The sequence below is a fragment of the Mesocricetus auratus genome, unplaced genomic scaffold (genome assembly GCF_017639785.1).
Source record: "Mesocricetus auratus isolate SY011 unplaced genomic scaffold, BCM_Maur_2.0 Super-Scaffold_100007, whole genome shotgun sequence".
NCBI classification, from domain to species: domain Eukaryota; kingdom Metazoa; phylum Chordata; class Mammalia; order Rodentia; family Cricetidae; genus Mesocricetus; species Mesocricetus auratus.
The window spans coordinates 76,787,165-76,810,068 of record NW_024429191.1 but is presented as its reverse complement, the minus strand read 5'-3'; the positions used below and the strand labels follow the sequence as shown (position 1 = coordinate 76,810,068).

Below are 22,904 nucleotides of genomic sequence, written 5' to 3'. Positions count from 1 at the left end.
AGTCGTCTCTCCAGCCCCCACGGTAGCAGATTTTTTGTGGGTTTTTGTTGTTTTTAATGTGTGGGGGGGGCGTGCATAGGTACACATGCATGCCACAGTGTATATGTGGAGGTCAGAGGACAATCTCAGATGCCCGTCCTCACCTTCTACCCTGTCTGAGACACGGTTATGTACACCAGGCTAGCTGTCCGAGAGCTTCCAGAGATTTCTGCCTTTGCCTGCCATCTCCCCCACAGGCATGCAGGGGAATTCGGATGAGTACCACTGCATCTGGCTTTATGTGGGTCCTGGGGATCCAAATTCTAGTCTTCAGTGTTGCATAGTGGGGGCTTTACCCACTAAGCCATCTCCCCAGCTCTGTTGTTTAATTTTCATTTCGTTTGGAGGTAAGGCCTCACTCTATTGCCCAGGATGGTCTGAAACTCATGGAACTCTTCCTGCCTCAACCTTCATGCTGGGATGCTTAAAGGCATGAGTCACCACACCCAGCTCTGAGAAACCACGTTTTTTGTTTAGGTCTTTTTTTTTTTTTTTAGGTTGATTGGTTGGTTTTTGTTGTTTTGTTTTGTTTTGTTTTGTTCAAGATAGGTTTGTTTTTGGGTTTTGGGTTGGGTTTTTTTTTTTTCAGGATAGGTTTTCTCTGTGGAGCTCCGCCTGTCCTGGAACTCTGTTGACCAGTCTGACCTTGAACTCATAGAGATCCACCTGCCTCTGCCACTGGAGTGCTGCGTGCCGCCACCACCTTTTACTGGAAGGGCTGTGTGTTCATTGCAGTGAGGACTGAGTTTGTGTTTTGGGTTTTTTTTATATTTTTTTAATTTATTAATTTTTATTTTGTATGCATTGGTGCTTTGCCATGGGTGTCAGATCCTCTAGCACTGGAGTTACAGGCAGGTGTGAGCTGCCATGTGGGTGCTGGGAATTGAACTCAGGACCTCTGAAAGAGCAGTCAGTGCTCTTAACCACTGAGCCATCTCTCCAGCCCCATTGGGGCTTTTTGTTGTTCTTGTTGTTGCTGTTTTTGGTTGGGTTTTTTTGTTTTGTTTTGTTTTGTTTTTGAGACAGGGTTTCTCTGTGGCTTTGGCCTGGAACTCACTCTGTAGACCATGCTGACCTTGAACTCACAGAGATCCTCCTGCCTCTGCCTCCCAAGTGCTGGGATTAAAGGCATGTGCCATCACCACCTAGCTGAGGACTGAGTTTTATGTTTAATCCCATTCTTCAGATTAGGAAACTGAGACTTGGAAATCACTTGCCCAACAAATGGCAGGGAAACTGAATTTCTGGTCCTTTCCAGTCTTACGTCTCCAGCATTCTCAGGCAGGTAAACAAATGTGGGTATGAACCCCGGGGGCCTGAAAAACTGTGTTACATTCAATGTGGCTACATATACAGCTCCCCAAGGAGCAGATGAAAGAGGCCCAGGGTCACTAGGACCTCCAGTGCCTGGTCAAAAAACCTGAGGGAATGGTTTCCCCCTTTTAAAGAATGGCTTAACAGTTAAGAGCACTGGCGATTCTTACAGAAGGCCCAAGTTGGCAGTTTACAACCATGAATAACCCGACCAGAGCATCAGACACCCTCTGCTGGCCCCATAGGCACCAGGCACACATGCAGCAATTACTCCTGGTGGGAAAGGCTTTTGATGTCTCCCTGTTACCTCTAGGGTGAAGTCCAAGAGCATTGCAGTGATGCTTGTGTGTTGCACAACCTGATCAACAGTACACAGTGGTCCTGAGGCTAACCTCGTTTATTTTTTTTAAAGATTTACCGTGTTCTGTGCTTTAGAAGCACGATTGTGGGGCAAGAGATGGGATCTGAGGCCAGGCTGGGAGGAGCGTGAGAGGGTAAAGTATCTGTGAGAACCCGGAGTTCAGAGCAGGACAAGAAACGCCTAGAAGAGGGGATGGGCTCTAACCCTGCTTCGTCTGGGCCTAGGTCCCTGGTTACCATGAATTTAGGAGAAGCATGTGGAAAAAGCCAGACTGGAGATCCTGTTACCTTCTGAGCAGGTTACCACAACATATAACCAGGCTGGGTGGTGGTGGTGCACGCCTTTAGTGCCAGCACTTGGGAAAGGCTTCTCTGTGTAGCTTTGGAGGCTGTCCTGACACTCTCTCTGTAGACCAGGCTGGCCTCAAACTCACAGAGATCCGCCTGCCTCTGCCTCCTAAATGGTGGGACCAAAGGCGCGCGCCACCACTGCCCCACACAGCCAAGCTCTGCCAGATGCCCTCCACGCCTCACGGTCACCGCCTCACCATGTGCTCCCGCAGGTTTACCCCAGTGATTCAGGGAGCGGGGAGAATTCACACTTCTTAGAAAGCATCAGTCCTGCTGGGCAGTGCCCACAGAGACAGAAAGATGACTCAGTGGGTAAAACACTCACTCGGGAGGCAGAAGCAGGAGGACCAACAGCTTAGTCTACGGGGCTACGTAGTGAGACCCCTGACACCAACCGAAGGATAAAAAATACTGTGTGCTGAGCTGCAGTATAAGGAGTAAAGAAGATACGCAGAGCCTGGGACACACCCTCTCTGTCTCCAGCCCCAAGCCGCTCAGGACACTTGAAAAACCCACCCCTTCTACTTCTACCTGGAAAGTGGCACATCTCCCCCTCGGCCTCCCACTCCAGGGACCCTCCAAACATCAGCGTTCCTTTCACTGCGATTCCCCAGGGAAGCACACTGTCCCACCCGAGACCCAGCAGGGCCAGGGCAGGAGGAGAGTGGGCAATTGCCTGGTTGTGCTGTCTTAGCAGCCACTAGGAGGCGCTTGCCCAACTGTCTCCTTTTTTGTTCATTTATTCATTCAGCAAACATTCACTGAGTATCTACTGTGTGCCAGACTCAGGAGGGCAAACGGGAAACAAGTAAGGACACGAGTGTTTTGGATAAACAGAAAAGTAAAATGTTTTGGAAAAGCGCACTGAACGAAACACACAAACTTTAAAAAGGAAGGTGGAAGGTCTGTGCGGGCATGGCGGCTGCTGTCTACATCAGGAGTCCAAAGGAAGACCATCACCGCTAGTTCAGGACCAGCCTGGGCTACCTAGAAAGTTCCAGACCAGCCTGAGCTACAGAGTGAGACCTTTTCAAAGGAAGAAAGGAAGGGAAAGAAGGAGGGAACAAAATAAAGAGAAACGGCATAAAAGGAAAGTGGGGAGAGGCGCTACGCGTACGCGCGGCAGAGGGGTTACCCAAGGAGACAGCAATTGAGCAGAAGGCTGAAGAGCTGACATTGGGAAAAAGTGATTCGCCGCTCTCTGCCCCGGGGCGCTTCGGCAGCAAATGTGCCCTGTGTTACTTAAAAAATGAAATAAAAGTGATTCAGGCGGAGGGAGCGACGTGCAAAGGTCCCGAGGCTGGTGTGGAGGACAGTGAAGAGGCTGGAGATCAGTGAGAGAAACCCTGGGCAATCAGCAGGAGGCTCCTGAGGATGTAAACAGGGTCAGAGGTAATCCTTCCCACTGCCCTCCTCTGTTCCTGAGCCCAGCGTATGGGAGCCACGATTAACGTCTGGGTTTGTGACCCCAGGCACCCCCTGGGTGCTCACATATCCAAGCCTTTCACACAGGCCTCTCTCCTTCCATCTCCCCTGGTGACTCCTCCTGACAGCCCTGCCTTCCAGATGCCTGAGTGTCCCTATGCATCCAGGTACCCAAAGATCCCCGCTCCAGCCTCATGGTGAATTGTTGGGCTAAGAATACTGCGGTCTGTCCTCACCTGCTTCTGCCACCAACCTATCTGTGTCTCACACAAGCAGGTGTCTAGGCCTGTCCATGCCCCACCCCCACCCCACCCACCCCCACCCATCTTCACACTGGCTCAGCTACAAAAAAAAAAAAAAAAAAAAAAGACTGCTCATGTAGGCTGCTGCTACTTCCAGCCCTGGTCTTCTTGGCGACCAAGCTCGACAGAGCTGGTCCTGCTCCACCTGCCTACATCAGCTGTCTCTTCTCTGATGTGACACTTCCCTGCTCTCCCCAAAGTTGCCTGTGTCCCCCACAATCTGTACAGAGTGGGATTGGAAGTGACCGTGCCTCAGCCTGTGGGGTCTTTTTCCTTCTTAGAGGCCCAAGAACAATCCCCAAGAAAAACTACAAGAAGCCGGGTGTTGGTGGCGCACGCCTTTAATCCCAGCACTCGGGAGGCAGAGGCAGGCGGATCTCTGTGAGTTCGAGGCCAGCCTGGTCTACAGAGCGAGTTCCAGGACAGGCTCCAAAACAATACAGAGAAACCCTGTCTCGAAAAAAAAAAAAAAAGAACCTCTCTGCTAGAGCCAAGGAGGCCAAGGGTGAGACCTGGAAGCCACACCAGGGAACTAGGGGACAGGAGTGGTCAGTCCCTGCTTAGTGAGCATCCTGCAGTTGAGCTCTGCCTCAGAGGTGGTACAGGGAGTGCTGCTCACCCAAGTCACCAGAGTAGGTGTCCACAGCTGCACCCCATCTCCCATTACCACTGTCCCCCAGCCAACCCTGTCCGTTCCAGGTTACCAGGGAAAGGGAACTAGCAACCCCTTTTATCTCCATGCCCTGCTTTCCTTAGGTGTCCCCTGCTTTTCCTGGATTGGGAGTGCTGACTTTTCAGACAGGTCTCCAATCACAGCGACAAGTGACATCTGATTACAATATGTAGAACAGGCTCCCAGGTCACAGAGGATCACGGGGAGGAAGGTTGAGGCTGGGATGCTTATGAGGAAACTGAGATTCCCTTCTTGGGGGGTCTTAGTCTCATTGATTAAAAAAAAAGTTAAGAATGGACTCAATAGAAGTTCAAGGACAATTTTATTAGTTTCAAAGAAAATTGCCCTGGGCAGGCAAGCTGTAACCTCAACAGCTGTCCAAAGAATGGAGGAGAGAAGGAAGAAGGCCATGCCATTTAAGCTGGCACGGAGGGCAGTCCCAAGGCAGACAAGCTGTCAGGTGGTGGGAAAGGAGACTTCAGAGAAAGTAAAGAAGTCCAAACTTATAGTAGAAACCCAAAGTGTTAAGGAAAGCAAGCTTAGAAGGGAGATAGAATGAAGAGAAGGAGAAGTTACTCAAAGAGCAGACAGATGCTGGGCGGTGGTGGCACATGCCTTGAACTCCAGCACTTGGGGGGCAGAGGCAGGAGGATCTATGTGAGTTTGAGGCCAACCTGGTCTACATAGTGAGGTCCAGGACAGGCTCCAAAGCTACATGGAGAAACCCTGTCTCAAAAAACCAACACCTGCCCCCTTCCCTCCCACAGACTAGAGAGAGCACACAGCTGCAGCCTAGAGTTACGGCACAGGCAGGCATTCTGGGAAGGGCAGGCACAGAATCTCATTTAAGGACTAATTATTCTGCCCCTCGTTGGTTTGAGACTCATGAGGCACATCATCAAACTAGCACTACGCTGGCTTCAAATTTCTGATCCTCCTGCTTCAGCTTTCCCGGGATTGCAGGCCAGGGCTTCCATGCCCAGTGTGACTTTATTTCAGTTCTAACAGCTTCCTCCCTTGTCACTGAACAACATTTTCTGAAGGCATTGCTGATTAACCAGCTGGCTTGCTCTATCTTTGTTGTATGCTGTCAGGAAAAGATTCATCCTGGCTGGTCTGATTTGATCCCAGGTTGGGGGATGGGTAGGTGACAAATGTCAAGGAGTTAGTGCTAATAAACCCTTTAGGATCAGTTTAAGCAACTGAGGTCTAGAAATGACTCATAGGTCAGACATTTCACTTGCCTTCCGGGTACTGTTCTAACATCTCAAAAATGTTCACATTTCCTTGCCAGAAGCTGTACTTCTGTAGGATGTTTCAGACAGTTTGATTATACGATTTTACAACACAAATTCCAACTGATGACAGTAGTTAGCTACAAGTCTTTTAAAAAACACAACCAACAAGGGGGCTGGAGATGCCTCAGTGGTACAGAGCACTGCCTATTCTTCCAGAGGACCCAGGTTCAATTCCCAGCACCCACAAGATGGCCTAGGTTCAATTTCCAGCATCCATAAGAGGGCTCACGACAACCTGCAACCCCAGTTCCAGGTCTCTATAGGTACCAAATATCCAAGTGGTGCTCAAACATACATGCAGGCAAGACACCCATACACATAAAATAGGTAAGTTTTTTTAAAAGCGGGAACAAAACTATTTTGAAAATTAAGCAGCTATGCAGATTTACAAATATCTAATATCTTTCAATTTAGAAAGCTCACATAGTTTAAGAGCCATCTATGCATAGATTCAGCACCCGCAACAATGAGCTTCATAACACAGAAAAAGTATATGGAAGCTACTTCTTTTTGGGGTGGGGGCATAGGGTCTAATGTCCTACAGACTTTCCTGAAGCCGGCTCTTATGGGGGCACTTTCTTAATTGAGGCAGGTTCCCTCTACTCTGATGTCTCTAGCTTATGTCAGGTTGACATAAAACTGGCTAGTACAATCACCAACAGTCAAACTCGGGAATCCCTCCCAAATGTAGGGAACACTGTGAGTTACTGTAAGTAGACTGTGGACGAGTGTCTTATCTACGCCTTAGCAAAAGGAACGGTAAAATGCTTGTTTTGTCAGAGGAAACAGGTCAAAAAGCAGCTGGTGCCGCTGATCTGGGAAGAGGAGAAAATGTCCTGGAGCAAAATGATCCCAGATGGGGGCTTCCTTCTTCTCCACCCAGGGTTAGCCCACTTCAAAATGAGTGGTAGAGGTACCCCAAACATGTGTCTCCAACCCAACTTGTGCTCTGGCTACCTGTCTTCAGTAAGCCAGTTACAAGAGCTAGGGAGAGGACAAAGAGATACGGAACGCCCCCAAGTCTGTGTTCCAGGGGACTTAAATGAGATTACAGTTTAAGTAGAGGATCAAAGAGAGACACTTGTAAGCAGTCATGGCCAAGGGGTAGTGCTGCCCACCAGGGAGCCATCCTTGTCTGGGATTTGGCCTGATAAGTAGTTAGAGATGTGTGAAATCTCTTTCTAAAAGACTCGTTCCCCTCTGAATGGCACCGTTCCCCTCTCCCAGCATACTATTCCTGGAGAATCTTCCATCTCTTCGGAGTCCATTGTACCGATCAATAGTCCAGTTGAGGGCCACAAGTGTCTCTTTAGGATCTCTTCATTTCTGCTAGGCCTATAATGTAACAAAAGGCCTCATCCCACCCACCTCTCGCCGACAGAGCAACCTAGTCTGCCTGATTCCAGAGTCTGACTCCCAAGCTGTCCCCCAGAAAGTCACCCAAGGTCAGTTCTGGTCTCTAACTCACACTACATACTCCAGCTTCTCTCCAGGCCCAGGATCCAATGATATCAGCTTAGAGGAAAAAAAAAAAAAGAAAGAAAACATCATCCGTGGTCATGGTTGGGTGCCAAGGTCCCAATCCTGGCTCTGGATTCCTGTCCCATCCAGGCCTCAACTTCCCCATCCATATAGCCCAGACTATCTATAACTGGGCTGAATTCTGGTACAGTGATTTCCCAACCTCCTGTCCCTGTCATCCCTAGTGCATCTAAAGCCTTCCTCCCTTGGCCTGGGTGGTCTTTAGGAAGACAGTTCTGGCCCCAGTTTCAGAAATTAGAGTTGGCAAAGGGTCCAAGAGAATGAGGGGATGGAGCCAGCCATAGAAGCCACTAATCTCCATTCTTTCCCCCTAACTCCACCCCAGGGGACTACACAGCCGCCTCCGCTGAAAGCAATTTGTCATGCCCTGAATTAAGTGATTCCAACAAGGGTTTAATTTCAGTTTAATGGCTCTGTTTTTATGTGTAATTAAATACCATCGCATGGTGAAAATATGTTGTTTGCACTTTAGAGACTGTGTAAGGGCCCGGGAAGCCTTGTCCTGGGGAGTTTCGGCTCACAGGCTCCTGTCAGCCTGGCTGGGATTGGGAGATGACCTGAGGGGGAGTGGTGGTCTTCATGGCGCCTGCCACTCAGAGGAGTATGTTTCTAATTATCTGCATAACCCCTACTTCTACCCTTTGACCTCAACCCTCCCCAACCCCTGGGGCCTCAGACACAGAGTGGGCAGGATCTAATCAGACCCTTGGTTGACTAAGGTGCTATCTGTCCCACAGTACCATGTGTCCAGAGGCTGGTCCCTTTGTCTCCCCTCCTGTAGTCCTCCCAGACTTACAACTGCCCTGTCCATTCCCTCCCACCTCCCTGTGAGGACCCAGCCTCTCAGCTGCTACTAAGCCTCCCAACTCCTTCAGCCTACTCCATCTGTGCCCTCTCCTAGAGCAGAGGTGGCGCTATTGCTACCATAAAGGCCTGAAACACACTGGGGATTTCTTTTTTTCGGGGTGGGGGTGGGGTGTGGTGGAGGGGGGTGGGGGGAGGGGGGGCGGGAGATGGTTCGAGACAGGCTTTCTCTGTGGCTTTGGAGGCTGTCCTGGAACTAACTCTTGTAGACCAGGCTGGTCTCGAGCTCACAGAGATCCGCCTGCCTCTGCCTGGGATTAAAGGCGTGCACCACCACCCCCAAGCCAGTAGGGATTTCCTTAACTAGGAATGTTTTGGGGTTATTTGCCAAACAGCCATGTGCCTTCCAGGAAGGAGGGCTCTGGAGGTGCGCAAGTCCTTGCATACCTCATGACATCCCTGGAGCAGCTTGGTGGCCGAGGGTTAAAGGGCTGGGATGATAGGCTTTTCCTGGAAGGAGCTAGGAAATGGCAGAGCCTGAAACTCAGGTCCCTTCTAGGTGATAGGACAGAGGGCTGGCCACCCTCAGCAGATCAGGGTTTGATCTAAGAGATGGGAAACGGAAACCAAATGCCAGGGCATGGGTGAGCCAAGGGATCCCCATGTCAAACCAGAAGGAAATACGTGTGTGTGTGTGTGCGCGCGTGTGTGACAGAGACAGAATGAGGATGCAGTGTGTGAATGTATAGGTATGCACATGTTGTTGCACACCTGTGGAGGTCAGAAGAAAACCTGCAGGAGTAGATCCTCTCCTTCCACCATGTGAGTCCCCGGGAACTGAACTCAAGTCTTCAGGCTTTGGTGGCAAGTATCATTACCCACTGAGCTACCTTGCTAGTCCAGATAGAAGTTTCTTGTGGAGGTAGAGCAGAGCGGACAGGACCTCAGTTCAAGGTACAGTGCCCCCACAAGACCATAAAAGTCTGGTCCCTGCCTCCTCTCTTGCTACTAGCGGCACCATTCAGGGACAAGTCAGGAGGGTATCTCAGAATCTGGAAATGGTGTGTAAACCAGTGTTGCTTTTATTTGCTTTGATACTTGGGACCTGGCCTAAGACCATGGAACAACCTATCCAGGAAAGGAGGGGTATTTGTGTGAAATGTGGGACCCCTCCAAAGCATACAACCTCTGCTATCTGTTGCAAACACCCCCTCAAGCCCTACAAAGGAAACATAATCTGTGGATGTTACATCATCTTTCCTGTCACTCAAGAGAGCCTCCAATTTGACAGACTCATAGAGCCTGATAGGTATGTATCTTGTGTACATGTGTACCTGTAAAATCCCATACTCCTCCAGTTAAGGAATCACCAAGCCACATTCACACACGCACATGCTCGCACCCGTGTACACCCACACTTGCACACGCATGCACACGTACACACACACACCACTGTATGTGTCATTAAGCGAGGCTCTGCCTTTTTTGGAGGTTCCTGAGAAGAAAGTCACCCATCTTCAAGGGTGCAAGGCTAGAGCCCAGCAAGAAGAGCTAAGGAAGAGGGATGAGAAGATATGCCTTGGGGAAACACTTCCCTGTATTTGGCTGACTGGACCCAAAACTTAATCTTCAGGCTGCACCACCTGACTACCTCAACATGCCTTGGCCTGGGTCACAAAAGATGGAGGCCAGGGACTAAGGGAACAATTCTCAACAGGATAATGTTGGTGCCTCAAAGCAATCAGACAGCTGCAGGCTAATCTGCTGAGGAGGAGCTGGAGGTAATAAAGAAAATCCAGAGGCAGGCAGACCTCTATGAGTTTGAGGCCAGTCTGACTTACAAAGCCAGTTCCAGGACAGTTAGTGCTACACAGAGAAACTCTGTCTCAAAAAACAAAACAAAACCAAAAAAGTTGGGAGCCAATGAAGTTAGAAGCAAGCCCAGGAGTCTCTGAGATCAGGACGGGACTGGAGGACAAGGACACAGACAGAACCCCATCCTCCAGGAAGCAAGAGACTCAACAGTCTCCAGGGTTCTTCTGACCTCCAGGGAAGAAACACGTATCAGAAGCCAGCCCTTACACACACACACACACACACACACACACACACACACACACACACGAAGATGGCTATGAATCTGAGTGGGATCACACTCTGAAGCATAGGATGGTGTCGAGAGTCAAGGGTTTCCACTCTTTCAGTCTTTCAGAATTGCATGTTGTAGCATATCCATTCCCCAGTCCTGAACAAGGACACCAGAGCTATGGAATGTTCTGTGATTTATCACCATGCTGTCCCTCGAGTGTGGCTCGTCCTCTCCATCCCCATCTAAACTAATAAACTCACCCAGTGCAAACCAGAGGAAATGTCCCAGCTCCACTGAGTACCTGATTTAGAAGCCAACTACGGCCAACCTTAGCCATTCCTCCAAAGTCACAGGGTCCCACCTCCAGTGTGGATGCCTTGGGAGACCGTTGAGGAGAGGGTTTTTGGTTTGCAGCAGTCCCCTACCAAGCACCAAAGGTCTGGGGATCACACAGGGCCCACCTCCCTCCATCCTCGATTCATCCTTGTCTCTAACCGTTTAAAAAAAATCAGCCAAACACAGTTATCTGGACACTTTTTGGTTTTGTTCTGTTTTGTTTTTTTTAAAAAAGAAAAAAAATGAATGAAAAGACATCACAGCCAACAAGCAGGTCTCTAAATCTATCCAGGCAAGCCAGAAAATGCCCAGGAGGGTAGTGGGTAGGACAGGAGATAGTGAGGGAGGGGGAATAGGGGGAGGGAGGCAGGGCCACAGGCAGTGGGCAGATGGAAAAATAGGGTCATCCTGGAGCGGTCATGACCAGCAACCACAATTAGAACCCAGGACAGAACTCGAGTCCTCCTCTCCATCAGACACACACAACTCAATCCTGCATCCTTTCTTCTCACCTGACTCCCTGCCCCCTGTCCTTCAGGCCTTCCTCTGACCCCATTCCTCTTCCACACAAAGCTCCCTCTGCAAGGTGACCCAGACCCAAAGCTGGGCCCTGTTCCCCAATCTCTGCCCCTGGAAGGTCTGAGGAATGAGAACAGGGGTCCCCAACTCCACACCATCCCACACTGACTAAGATGAGGAGACAGAGAGCAGTCAATGGTCACAACTTTCTTTCTCTCTGACTCCAAGAATGAGGTTTCTCTTCTACAGGCCTCTGGTGACCTTATAGGAATACCTCGCATGCCACAATCAGAGGAAATTAGAATGAGGCCTCCCAGGGCTGAAAACTAAAGCTGGCATGTAGTATGTTGTCCATACACATTTTCAGATGGCTGAATGAATGAATGAATGAATTCAAGATTGATTTGAAAACATACTGGGGCTTCCTGTTGCTACACTCAAACCTCTTGGGCTATCTAAGCCCATAGTGGGTACTCTAGGTTCAGGCTTACCCCATGGGCGGGCCACACTTGTGCCCATAAACACACACACACACACACACACACACACACACACACACACACACACACACACACATCAAGGGAAACTTTGGGCAGGGCCAGAGGCAGAGAGCCAGGACTCAGATCCAGCTCCATGTCAGGTCAACTCTACAGCCCCCTGGAGGACAGGGGCCTAGTAGGGAGCGCTGAGGACCCCACCTGCTGGCAGGCCTCACTCTTGGAAGCTGTCAGCCAGTTGGTGGCAGTCCAGCTCTCCCTTGGGTTCCAAGCCCCCTGGAAGCTTCACCCCTGTCTTCCGATCCACACACCAGCACTTGCCACGTTGTCCATCCAGGGCGGGGTGACACTGCCAAGACAAGGGCATGAGAGGTCAGCTCCCAGGAAGGCCAAAAGAGCCCGGGTCGTCCACACCACGTCCAGCCTGGCCCCCAGATCAGACAATTGCCCTTCCAAAATGATATCTGAAGGCAAGGGCCCCTTTTGAGCACCAGTCCCCAGAGCTCACTGCAGTAGGGAGACCTGTACAAGGAGAGTTCTAGACAGCTTCTTGCCAGGGACCTAAGAAGGCCCCTAGACTTAAAGGTATTGATGGATTGTAAGGCAGGGTTCATTGAAGATATTTCAGGTGTGTCGTGACTAGGCTGGGATTTGAAGCATGGGATGATAGCTGGGAGCAGAATCTGGATCCAAGTCGGGGTGAAGGTAGTAGCATCAGGACCACAGCTGAAGTTGTGTCAGGGACTATGGTTAAAACGCTAAAACACAAGCCAGGTAAAGTGGGAAGCCCAGGTCCGAAGCAATTGGTCTAGATGTGGTAGCACAATGCCTGTGACCCCAATACTTAAGAAGCAGAGGCAGGGGGATTGTTGCAAGAAACTTAAATTAGAATAAGCCAAGGCCAGAAGAACTTAGGTGGGGCTAAAATTCAGGTCAGAATTAGACCAGAGTGGGGGTGGGGGCATAGAAGCATATTTCAAAGCCAGACTCAAAGTTGGAATGAAGATTGGCTCAAGACTCAGAATTGGTGTGGGGATAAAGGGTCAGGTGTCACAGCTTCTTGTTGCAATAAAAATTAGATGTGAAAGTACACGTGGCATTATATAACATGAAAAACAAATCCCAGTGTAATCCCAGTATGTTGGATTTCAGTTAATACTTTATCAGTTCCATTAAACACCCCACTACTGTTCGGTATGAATAACAGTGTGATGAAGGCACAGTATAAACTAATTCTGCAGCCGGGCGTTGGTGGCGCACACCTGTAATCCCAACACTCGGGAGGCAGAGGCAGGCGGATCTCTATGAGTTCAAGACCAGCCTGGTCTACGAGTCGAGTTGCAGGATGGCCAGGGTTGTTACACAGAGAAAACCTGTCTCAAAAAGAAAAGAAGGAAAAGATAATTCTGCACGTTCTCCTTGCTTTTCCACAAACCCCAAGACTGTTTTTAGAAAGTCTAATGTTTTTGTTTGTTTAATTGGGGGGTGTTGTTAAGAACCGAGGCAGGAATTTGCGTCGAGATGAAGGCTGAAGAGAGGCCAGGCACTGGCTCTGGACCCTTCTCTGGCTCGTCACTCGTTACACGCAGCGCCGCCACACCCTCCTCTTTCCACAGTGGGTACAGACCCACTACAGGAGTGTCACCCTCCTCGTGAGGCCTCTGCTGGCTGAGTAGCAGCCCATAGTGGGGTGTTTCCATAGTGGGAGGGCCACATATGTACCCGTATTTGCACAACCTAGAGGAGAACCAGGCCAAGGCTCCTTAGACCACACTCAGCACGAGGCTCTCCAGTTCTCTCCTCAGACACGCCACCCTCCTCGTGGCCAGAGATGAGATGGCGCGGGCTGCTCCTGCTGTACATGCCAGCATGCCGGGCATTCTGAAGGAGGGAGTGAATGTGACGCCACTACCTGATGCTTTCCCTCCCGACCTCTTTCTTCTGCTTCCCTCCCATGTGACTGTCTCGGGCCAGCAGACCCAACTCTACCTCTATCTTTACTGCACCCCGGGATTCTGAGCCCAGCTGCGGAAGCATGAGCTCTTTCCTCCACGACTTCTCATAAACTTGGGACCTATTCCTACGACCGGATGAAGCTTCAGACATCAGAGACAAGGAGCACTACTTTGAGGAAAGGAGGGGGCGGGGGCGTTGAGAGATGGAGAATCCTGAGGAGCTGCAAACATCCCTGGAAGGAAGGCAAGCAAGTTCTGTTACGAACTCACTCCACGGTGTGGGATGGCCAGGATCTGTCTAGTCCTTTTTGAGTCTGTCTTTCATCTTCAAATGAACAAGGTGGACAGAACGTGCTGAGCGTCTTAGGCTACAGTAGGGCTTAGGGAGACCCAAAGGATTGGTTTGGGTTTGGGGAGCTTCCCTTCCTAAGATATCCCTTTGTGAGCCTCCTGCAGAGAGAGCCAGGAGCTCCTCAGGATGAGGCGAGGACCTCCCAGCAGGAGGGGAGACCCACCTGTTTGGGGTGGAAGTTGCCGTTGCGGTCACAGTTAGGAATGGGGATGATGAAGAGGTCCTCGTGGGTACGGCTCTGAGAGGCAGCCAGCCGCTCCAGGGCCCGGTGCAGCTCACTCTGGCAGGAACCCTGGGGCTGGGGAGCGAAGAACAAAACTGCTTAGCAGAGAAGAAAGGCAGGAAGACCAAACTGGGGCTCTGAGCTTAAAGGGGGCTAAAGGCCCTCAACAAAGAGTCAAGGCCTGAGTACCAGGCGGGGCACAAGAAGCGAAAGCAGAAACTCAGACTCAGCTACCAACGGTGGACACTAAGGCATGCCTAACAGAGCAGGCGGTGGTGGCGCATATATGCAATCCCAGTACTCTGGAAGCAGAGGCAGGAGGATTATTGCAAGTTCAAGGTTAGCCTAGTATACATAGAAGTTCTAGGCCAGCCTGAGCTACAAGTGAGATCCTGTATCACAAGAAATAATCAGGAAAAGAAAAAAGAGATTTTTAAGGGAGGGAGTGGTAAGGAAAGGGGCCTTGGGAGCTTCCAGGCCTAAGCAAAAGGAATAAACAAAGTGACACCCACTGGAACAATTAGCCAGACCCTAGAGCAGGATCCCAAATCCTCTTGCTACAGCCAGCTTATTTTAAATCCTTTTGTTTCTAAGACTTGGACAAAGAATCTAAGAAAAAGGACCAAGAGCTAGGCGGTGCTGGTGCATGCCTTTAATCTCAGCACTTGGAGGCAGAGGCAGGCGGATCTCCAGGTTCAAGGCCAGCCTGGTCTACATGGTGAGTGCCAGGACAGCCAGGGCTACACAGAGAAACTTTGTCTCAAACACCAGGAAAAAAAGAAGAAAGAAGAAAGAAGGAGAAGGAGAAGGAAGGAAGGAAGGAAGGAAGGAAGGAAGGAAGGAAGGAAGGAAGGAAGGAAAAAAAGACCAAGAAATACTAGGGAGTCTGGACCAGACCTGCTTTTACCAATCACCTCAGCTATGCCATATTTACATGCCCAGCGGAAAAAGAATCACAAAGAAAGAAATGATTCTCCTTGGACTCTCATCAGAGACATCTTGCACACACAGGAGACTTCAGTGTTTGCTGGGTGGACATAGCCCAGATCTAGTAATGGAATTTCTACAAGCATACACATCCATGGATCAGAGGTGCTCACCACAGGACGGGGTTCCTCCCGTGGTGTCCCCACGACCTTCATCTTGCTCCGATCTCGCATCTTGGCCATATGCTTCTGCAGGCACCTATGATCATGGGCACTGCAGGGGTTGAAGCTGTTGTTGGGATGGTCGCTCTCATCCTTGTCTGTAAGCCATGGGAGAAAGGCAGAGGTCAGCATCAGAAAGAACAGAGGTTTACACTCCTCCAACCTCCCACCTGCTTCCTCCCCCCCCAGGAGGCTCCATAGCGCCAGAGAGTCTGCCAGAGTCTCCGTTGGAAGGAAATATGAGCAGCCCCCATCTCCACCCCACTCCTCTGGATGTCTTTGGAAGAATATTCCTCTTGAAGTCCTTGATTTGTTCCCCACCCCACCCAGTTCAGGATTCAGATAAGTCACCAGCTGCAGCCGCCCAGATGGCAGAGGACATCCCTTGGGCCCTGCAGGGAGGTCTGAGGCAGGCAGCAGGAGGGGGGACTACTGGATCTTCTACCCACTCTGTTCAGCTCCTCCCACCATCCCCCTCTCCATCTGCTCACTCTTCCTGTCTCTTTCCTGCTCTTTCAGCATCTGGCTGAGCCTGCCAGGGATCTCCAGGGCCAAAATCATATTTTCCATGAGCGAGGAGTCTGGCCCCAAAGGTTCTCTCACTGTCTGGGTCTGTCTGTCTGTGTGTGTGTGTGTGTGTGTGAGAGAGAGAGAGAGAGAGAGAGAGAGAGAGAGAGAGAGAGAGAGAGAGAGAGAGAGAGAGAGAGAGAGAGAGAGAGAAACTGTGTGCTGTGTGATCCCCAGGACAAAGAAAACAGCCACACACCTTTCTCCAGCCTCTACCACTAGGTCTCACATCTTTAAACTTGAGGCCCCATTCAATGTCCATGTGAGTCACCCAGAAACAGGCAAAGGGCTGCCTGGAGATGAGAATCATGAAGCTGGACCCTGTCTCCATGGCCTCTCCTGAAGGCTCTATGTGAGCTGCCCAGTCCAGAAGGCCCTGCATTGTGACCACGCTGCTTCCTCCTGGCAGCCAGAGCCGGAATGCAAGGCTGAGCAGGGAAGGAGGCTGGAAAGACTTCTCAGCACATCAGAGCCACCTCTGAAATGCTCAGACTTGGCCGCTCCATGCAGGCCCAAGTGCAGAGCCCCTGCCAGCATTCCAGATGTTGGCAGGCCGACAGGAGGTTACATCTGGTTTGCGTCAGGACTTTTTTTTCTGAGGAGTTAGCAGGTTCCTCCATACATGGCAACAGGCCCAGAGCTGTCTCTGGGTCAAATGGTATTTTTCTGCCTAGCCAAAGCTGGGGAGTTGGGTTTTGGTTTTTTTTTTTTTTATTCTTTTGGTTTGGGGGGCAAGGGAAGGCAACCATGTAGATGAAGGGACACCAGGCAAGGAGGGAATCTATACCATCCAAAAAATAAAACCTAACAGTTAAGATTCCACACCAAGATAAAACTGACATACCAGGGATAGGAGATTTTGTTTGAGTGAAGTGCTTGTGTAAAGTTAAATACAGAAATAGAGGAAGCAGATAGATACAAACATCCTTCTGCATATGTGACGAAAGGATAGGGACCCCAGACCTACATGAAGCTTGGGAGTCCGTTGAGGAGGATGGAGGATGTCCCCGGGATTCATATGATACAATTTCAGTCTGTTTATTCTCTCCTCATAGTCAGAGTAGCTTTGCTTCTTTTTGGTAAACACAAAATGTTTTCAGGTTCAGAGTTCAGAGAGTAAAGAAGAATTTGAGGCTGGGGTGTGTGTGAGCATGTGTGTGTGTGTGTGTGTGTGTGTGTGTGTGTGTGTGTGTGTGTGTGTGTGTGAGTGTGAGTGTGTGAGCATGTGTGTGTGTGTAGAGAGAGAGAGGGATAGGCACGTAGTTTACCCCTACACTGCAATGCTATGAGATTCCTTTCTGTATGCTGTGAATGTTTTATTGCCATTCCCAGCCTACCATCTTTTTTCTCTTCTTTTTCTTTTGTTTGGAGGCAGGGTCTCATGTAGCCCAGACAGGCCTCAAACTTGCTGTGTAATTGAGGTTGGCCTTGAATTCCCCCTCCTCCTAGCTTCACGGCCCAAGTATTGGATTATAGGCAGGCGCCACTATAACTGGCTCCTAGCCCTCATATTACTTTTCACTTTTGTTTTAGGAGCTTTTAAAGAAAGGAGTTGCTTCAGGAGATGAAGAGCATGCCCACTTTACAGTCCCAGAGCTTTGATATGATGAGCCCTAAAGAGTTCAGAAAAAGATGGCCAAGAGACCTGACCACAATTCCGCTTCCCAATGTGGCATTTCTGTGAGTAGAAACCAGCAATGAGGCGTCCTTGGGGGCTTATCCATGGGTATTTGAGATGCTCACCATTAGTGAGAACAATTGAATAGCTTGGTGAAACCTAGAGTCACATGGGACATAGAGTGAGCCTAGAAGCATTGCCTATGCTGATGTCATATGACCCCATGTCACAGAAGGCCTTAACTAGGCATAGCTGAGGCGGCAGCCTGCAGGCCACTGAGCATGAGTGTCTATGTGACCTAGTCCAGTGACCCCTGGTTCGAATCTACACTTAGAGTAAAACCCACCATTTTAGGAGAGTAGCTTCTCATCAGTCTTAAGGCATAACACAGATTAAGTCCACTCACTGACACAGAACCACAGATGTTTACATGTCCAGATACATGCTCCTCCAGGTGTACACATCTACACCCACTCAAGTACTCTGACCTTACCCTGGTCAAAAACATACAAACATCCCAGTATCTCTGGTCGTGGTTTGTTGACTCTCCATTTAATCTGTAACTTCTCCTTGTCCATCCAGGTTTACTTGGAGAGTCCACCTCACTGAGCTGGGGGGCAGGGTGCAGCGTTGAGCCTCTCAAAAACATTAACTTCCTAGTGCTATCAGCTTCTAATGCCCTCTACTGAGGTCCTGTTGCTCCTGAGCAGGAGCCAGAGGCAGACCCCTCCTCTCGTTAGGACTCCAAGAAGTTTGTCTAGAAAGTGGAGCAGGTCTAAGCGCCTGTGGATCTGGGCAGACTGCCATTGGGCAGAAATCTTGCTCTTCTCACCACAGCAGAGCAGGGCAAGGAGCAAGCCCCCAGGGAGTAGCTGTGTACAACTCTGGCCCCAGTAGAGGCAAAAGTTCCCGCTGCCTGGTTTCATCCCCATGATTTCTCCTCAGAACCACCCCCTGGCTCCTGCAAGACATCCACCCAGACTCAGACATTTCAGCCATGTTCTGGAGAGTCATCCACCTGACCACCAAAAACGCCTTTCTCTTCCTTCATCCCCTAGACCTTGGCTGAAGAATCCAAGACCACCCATGACAGACACCAGGTTGTTTCTTTGAGATTTTGGTCAAGAGGAGCCCCTTAACCAACCAACCCCTCTCTGCCCATGTGACTCTCCCTCACCCTATGCTCTGCCAATTTCCTCAGCTTCTTCATCCCCACCCACATATCTCTCCAACCTAGTGACCTTACACTCTGTACCAAACACTTCAAAACAATGAGGCATTTGATCAAGGAGGAAACTGAGGCAGCATGAGGAACGATGATTTGGCCACTTTAAGCATCAATAATTTAGGCTTCGTCGTTATTCAAGAAAACACTGGGCAGCCATGTTCTTCCTCTCCTCTCCCCTAAAGCACAGAAACCGGCAAGGCCCAGTTTCCATGACATGACTAGATTCCCAGTACCGAAGTAGGGACAATATTTGCTATGTTGATTAAAAATTAACCCAGTCTGCCTGTCCCTAGCCCTGTCCCGGAGGGACCTAGAGCCTGGTTTAGGAACTCCCTGTCTCAAGTTTGACCTCTCCTATTGAACATTCTCTCAGATTCCAAGAGTCGAGGGTCAGTACCACGATGTGAAATTGTAGACTTATGATGCATGCAGCTGTCCCCACCTCTGGTGGCCTTGGTAGTGCCTATTCCCCGTACTGTCAGAAAGGAGAGCAGGACAGGCTAGAAATGGAAGGGACAACCTGCCCCTAGAAAAAAATAAGGAGTGTTTGTGCCAAAGGACCACTTACTTACATGATCAACTGAAGCTTAGCCCCATGAGCCAAGAGCAGAAAGAACAGACTAACGACCTTTACCAAAGTACTTCCAGGATGTGGGTCCCAAACCTGGAGACCAAAAAGGGACAATGGCCTATTGACAATGTAAGGTGTGAGACAGGCGCTGAGCCTTGATCAGTGTTTCACCAGAGACCCTGCGAGACTGTTGTACAATTCTGTGGGGGCTCCTCCCATGATGCAAAGGTGCCAGGCCACGACAAGGAAGCACTGTGATGACCAGAAAGCACTGGCCACAGCTGGCCAATCGAGAGTCTAAGGTCAGCCAGATGCGCACGCCTTTAATCCCGGCACTGAGGAGGCAGAGGCAGGTGGATCTCTGGGAGTTTGAGGCCAGCCTGGTCGACAGAGAGAGACAGAGTCTGAGGACAGGGCTACAGGGGGAAATCTTGTCTTGAAAATAATAAAATAAAAAGTCTATCTCCAGGGTCCTTCTGGTTTCTGATTTTCTCTTCAGATGGCTGTACCCATGGTGTGGGTAGAAGACAGGGTCAGGAAGCAGGAGAACTAGCGACTTGAGCTCTGAATTCTAAAGGCGCCCCATTCCCGGAATCCTCTAGAAGTTGACTTGCCTCACACCCACAGAACAATCAGGAACTGTGCCAGGTCCTCCTAACCCACCAGGGGATCGGTTTTTCCTCCACAGTGTAGGGATGCTTCTATCCAGCCACAAGAGAAGGCTCTTACAGATCTCTTCAGGCTCATGCTCAAGTTGGAGAGAGAGACTACCAGCCATCCTCACCTGCTGCTAGATATCCACTAGCTGGCAGAGAGCAACGCCTCAAAGTGGGTATCCTAAAAATGCAGCCTTCTCTCTCCTGGTCTCACTGCCCCAAGATCAAGGAATTGCTCTCCCAGGACCCTCCTCCCCCCTCCACAATGCTGGGTGCCAGTCTGGCATTTCTCCCAGACTATTTCTGCTGAGCCATCTCTCCTTGCCCAGGCTGGGGCAGGAAGGGCAAAGAGGCACCCCTGGGATCCACCTCCTTCCTGTTTTCCCTGCATCCTGCTTTCCTCAGACTAATAAACTGCTGAGGATTGAGGAAGTGGATCGGTCTGGGACCCAGAGCATTCCGGAAGCTCAGGGCCTGAAGTCCCAGCATCCGGACTGCAACAATGGAAGAGTCAAGCACCAGGAGCAGAGAGAAGCACAGAGTGTGGCTCAGAAAGAGCAAAGCTATCCAAGGGACAATAACCAGAGCCGGGGAGACAGAGAGGCAGAACGCCCCAAAAGCAGCCCGTACGCAGAAAGAATCACCAGAAGAGCAAAAGAAGAGTCTGAGATAAAAGTGAGAAGGCAGCAGAAAAACAAATTAAGGCAGAGCGAGAGAAGGGAACTGATAAAGCTCAGGAGGGCGAGAAAAAGGAGAACTCGGACTGTTGGGTCAAGCTACAAGTTGAGAGACACAGCAGGAAATAACCAAAGGACAAGAGAAAGAGTCTAAGAAGAAACTGAGAAACTGAAAAGGAAAATACAAGATCAGAGCAAGGGACGTTCTGAAAATCTGTCTGCTTGTCCATCTGACCCTCCTCCCCTCTCAGTCCCACACACCAAGGTTTCCGAAACCCTGGGCTGACAGCCGGCACTTCCCTCCAGGCCCCTCAAATGGCACCTGCCAGGAGGAAGGCGCAAGAACCCTGGGTGTGCCAGCCTGGCAGAAAGAGCGCTCCCTGTTTGCACGGCTTTCGGGGAAGCACAAATCTCATTCATTACTATCGAAGTCCCCCTGATTTGTATGTCCCACTTCACCATCGGGTGATGACTGAAAAGTTCAGGCCCTGGTTCCTCACACCTTTGGGCTTCACCTGAAACCGGGTGTGGATCGAGCCCTAGAAAGGAACCGTCCCAACACACACACACACACACACACACACACACACACACACACACACACACACACACACCATCCTTATCGCAGTTTTCTAGCTTTCTTTTATAGCTGAATCAGGTCATTTAACTTACCACTGTCGCCTCAGGAGCCAGGCTTACCACTGAAGCCGAAGCCCCTCTTCACAAAGAAGTACCTGGGAGGTTTGAGATGAAGGGATGGACCAGTGGCAACGGGCACTGGGATTCGGTGCCAGTTTTCTTGGCTGTTTCAGGCTCTGCCACGTACCTCCACTCTCCTCAACTCCCTGAGGCTTTCATGGCCCTTCCAGGACAACCCGAATGGGAGCCAAGTTGCAAGGAGGAGGGCTGTTGGGAAAGGTGGCAAAGGAAAGGCAGGTATGTCTTACCAGAGGACTGCAGGCTTTCCTGGATGGCCTCGATCTCCGACAGCTCCGTGCACACGCCCTGCCCGTGCATCAGTGTGCGCAGGGGCTTCTCCACTCCCCGGGGAGGGTAGCAGCGCATGCCTGAACCACAGCGTGGGGTGTACACCCCGCAGGGCATCCCCAAGCCCAGGGCACAAGTGGCGCAACAACCGCAGCCAGGCTCCCGCACCAGCTCCTCGCAACCCACAGGGGGGCGGCAGCGCGCCAGCTTCTCCTCGGAGCAGGGGGGACAGTGGATGGCTTCGTCGCCCAGGCTCGGCCGAGGCCCTGCGGCCAGCAGCAGGACGGCCACGAGGCCGAAGGGCAGCATGGTGAGGACGAAGATGGGGCACAGAAGGGGAGCGCGGGCTCGCGAGAGGACTGCAAGGGACCCGGAGACAGTGCCCAGTGCGCTTAGATGACCGGACCCGGAGGGCGCAGGGACACGGGCCGGTCCCGGCAGGCAGAGACGGAGCTGGGGAAGTTAGCAAGCACGCTGGAGCGGAGCGAGCCTGGCCACCGAGGCGCTGCGCTGCATCCTCGGCCCGGCCCAGCAGGCGGCGGGGGCAGGGGGCTGAGCGGCTGCCCGGGACCGACTCCCGGGACTTTATACCGGCCCCCTGGCCACACCCCCAGCGCCGTCCCCGAGGTGGGAGAGCAGGGGCGGGCGAGGGGGAATTGGAATGAGAGAGGAGGCCGTTAGGGGGAGGGGGCGCTGGCCTGAGTCGCAGCCACCGATACAATATCTCAAAGTCCTTTGCTCCGCAGGAAAAAGAAGGACAAAAAGAAAAAAGAAAATAAAAAGGCGCCGTTTGGAAGCAGTGGCCGGGTGCAGAGTGCCTCTGAGCTTCTGAACCAGAGCCCTCCGGGCGGGGGCCGGGGGTGGAGAGCAAGGCGAGGAGAGGGTAGGGGATGCTGCTTGGACCCCTCCCTCGACCTCGAAGAATTCCCTCCCGGACACCTAGGCGACCCTCGTTCTGCCACTGAGAACCTGACCTCTTAGAGGACTCAAGGTCCTCGCGTTCAGTCCCCTTTCTTGGCCGGGGGCATCCACCCCACCCCACTCCCAGTACGTCCAGTCTCGAGCTCTGGAGACCGCACTAAATAGAGCGGGGCAAGGTGGTCAAGCACTCTGCAAGGGGTGCAGGAGGGGCCCGAGGCTTGAGGCGCTGGTATGCAGTCTTCGCACTCGCCCCCTGGATCCCTCGCCCCAGGTTCCATTTGAGCCTTGGGGCACTCAGCGTCCAGAATTCCACGACAAAGTGCCAGGCCTCTTCCTCCTTCTTAGATGTTTCCCCTTCTACTGCCTTGCCTAGATTCTGGAAGGAGACTGGCCTGGGAGACTGACATTGGCCATGTACAAGATGTGCGTTGAACAACTCCAGGGGGCACCAC

General features: G+C 51.1%; 1 protein-coding gene across 1 annotated transcript; it reads right to left on the bottom strand.

The window, feature by feature from the left end:
• Window positions 1-10,722: 10,722 nt before the first annotated feature.
• On the bottom strand, window positions 10,723-22,105 carry Igfbp4 (insulin like growth factor binding protein 4). Its single transcript, XM_005075966.3, has 4 exons — window positions 21,492-22,105; window positions 15,180-15,325; window positions 14,020-14,154; window positions 10,723-11,898 (listed from the first exon to the last, which is right to left on the bottom strand). The coding sequence occupies exons 1-4, from the start codon at window positions 21,838-21,840 to the stop codon at window positions 11,764-11,766; spliced, it is 765 nt and encodes a 254-aa protein (XP_005076023.1). The 5' UTR covers window positions 21,841-22,105; the 3' UTR covers window positions 10,723-11,763.
• Window positions 22,106-22,904: the final 799 nt, after the last annotated feature.

Bases quoted from the DNA above. Each gene is read 5' to 3' on its own strand.
- Igfbp4 (XM_005075966.3), bottom strand. From the start codon at position 21,840: ATGCTGCCCTTCGGCCTCGTGGCCGTCCTGCTGCTGGCCGCAGGGCCT. The intron at 14,155-15,179 runs GTGAGCACCTCT...TTCGCTCCCCAG, and splicing joins GGGAGGAACCCCGTCCTGTG to CCCCAGGGTTCCTGCCAGAG. The intron at 11,899-14,019 runs GTGGGTCTCCCC...TTGTCTTGGCAG, and splicing joins GCAACTTCCACCCCAAACAG to TGTCACCCCGCCCTGGATGG.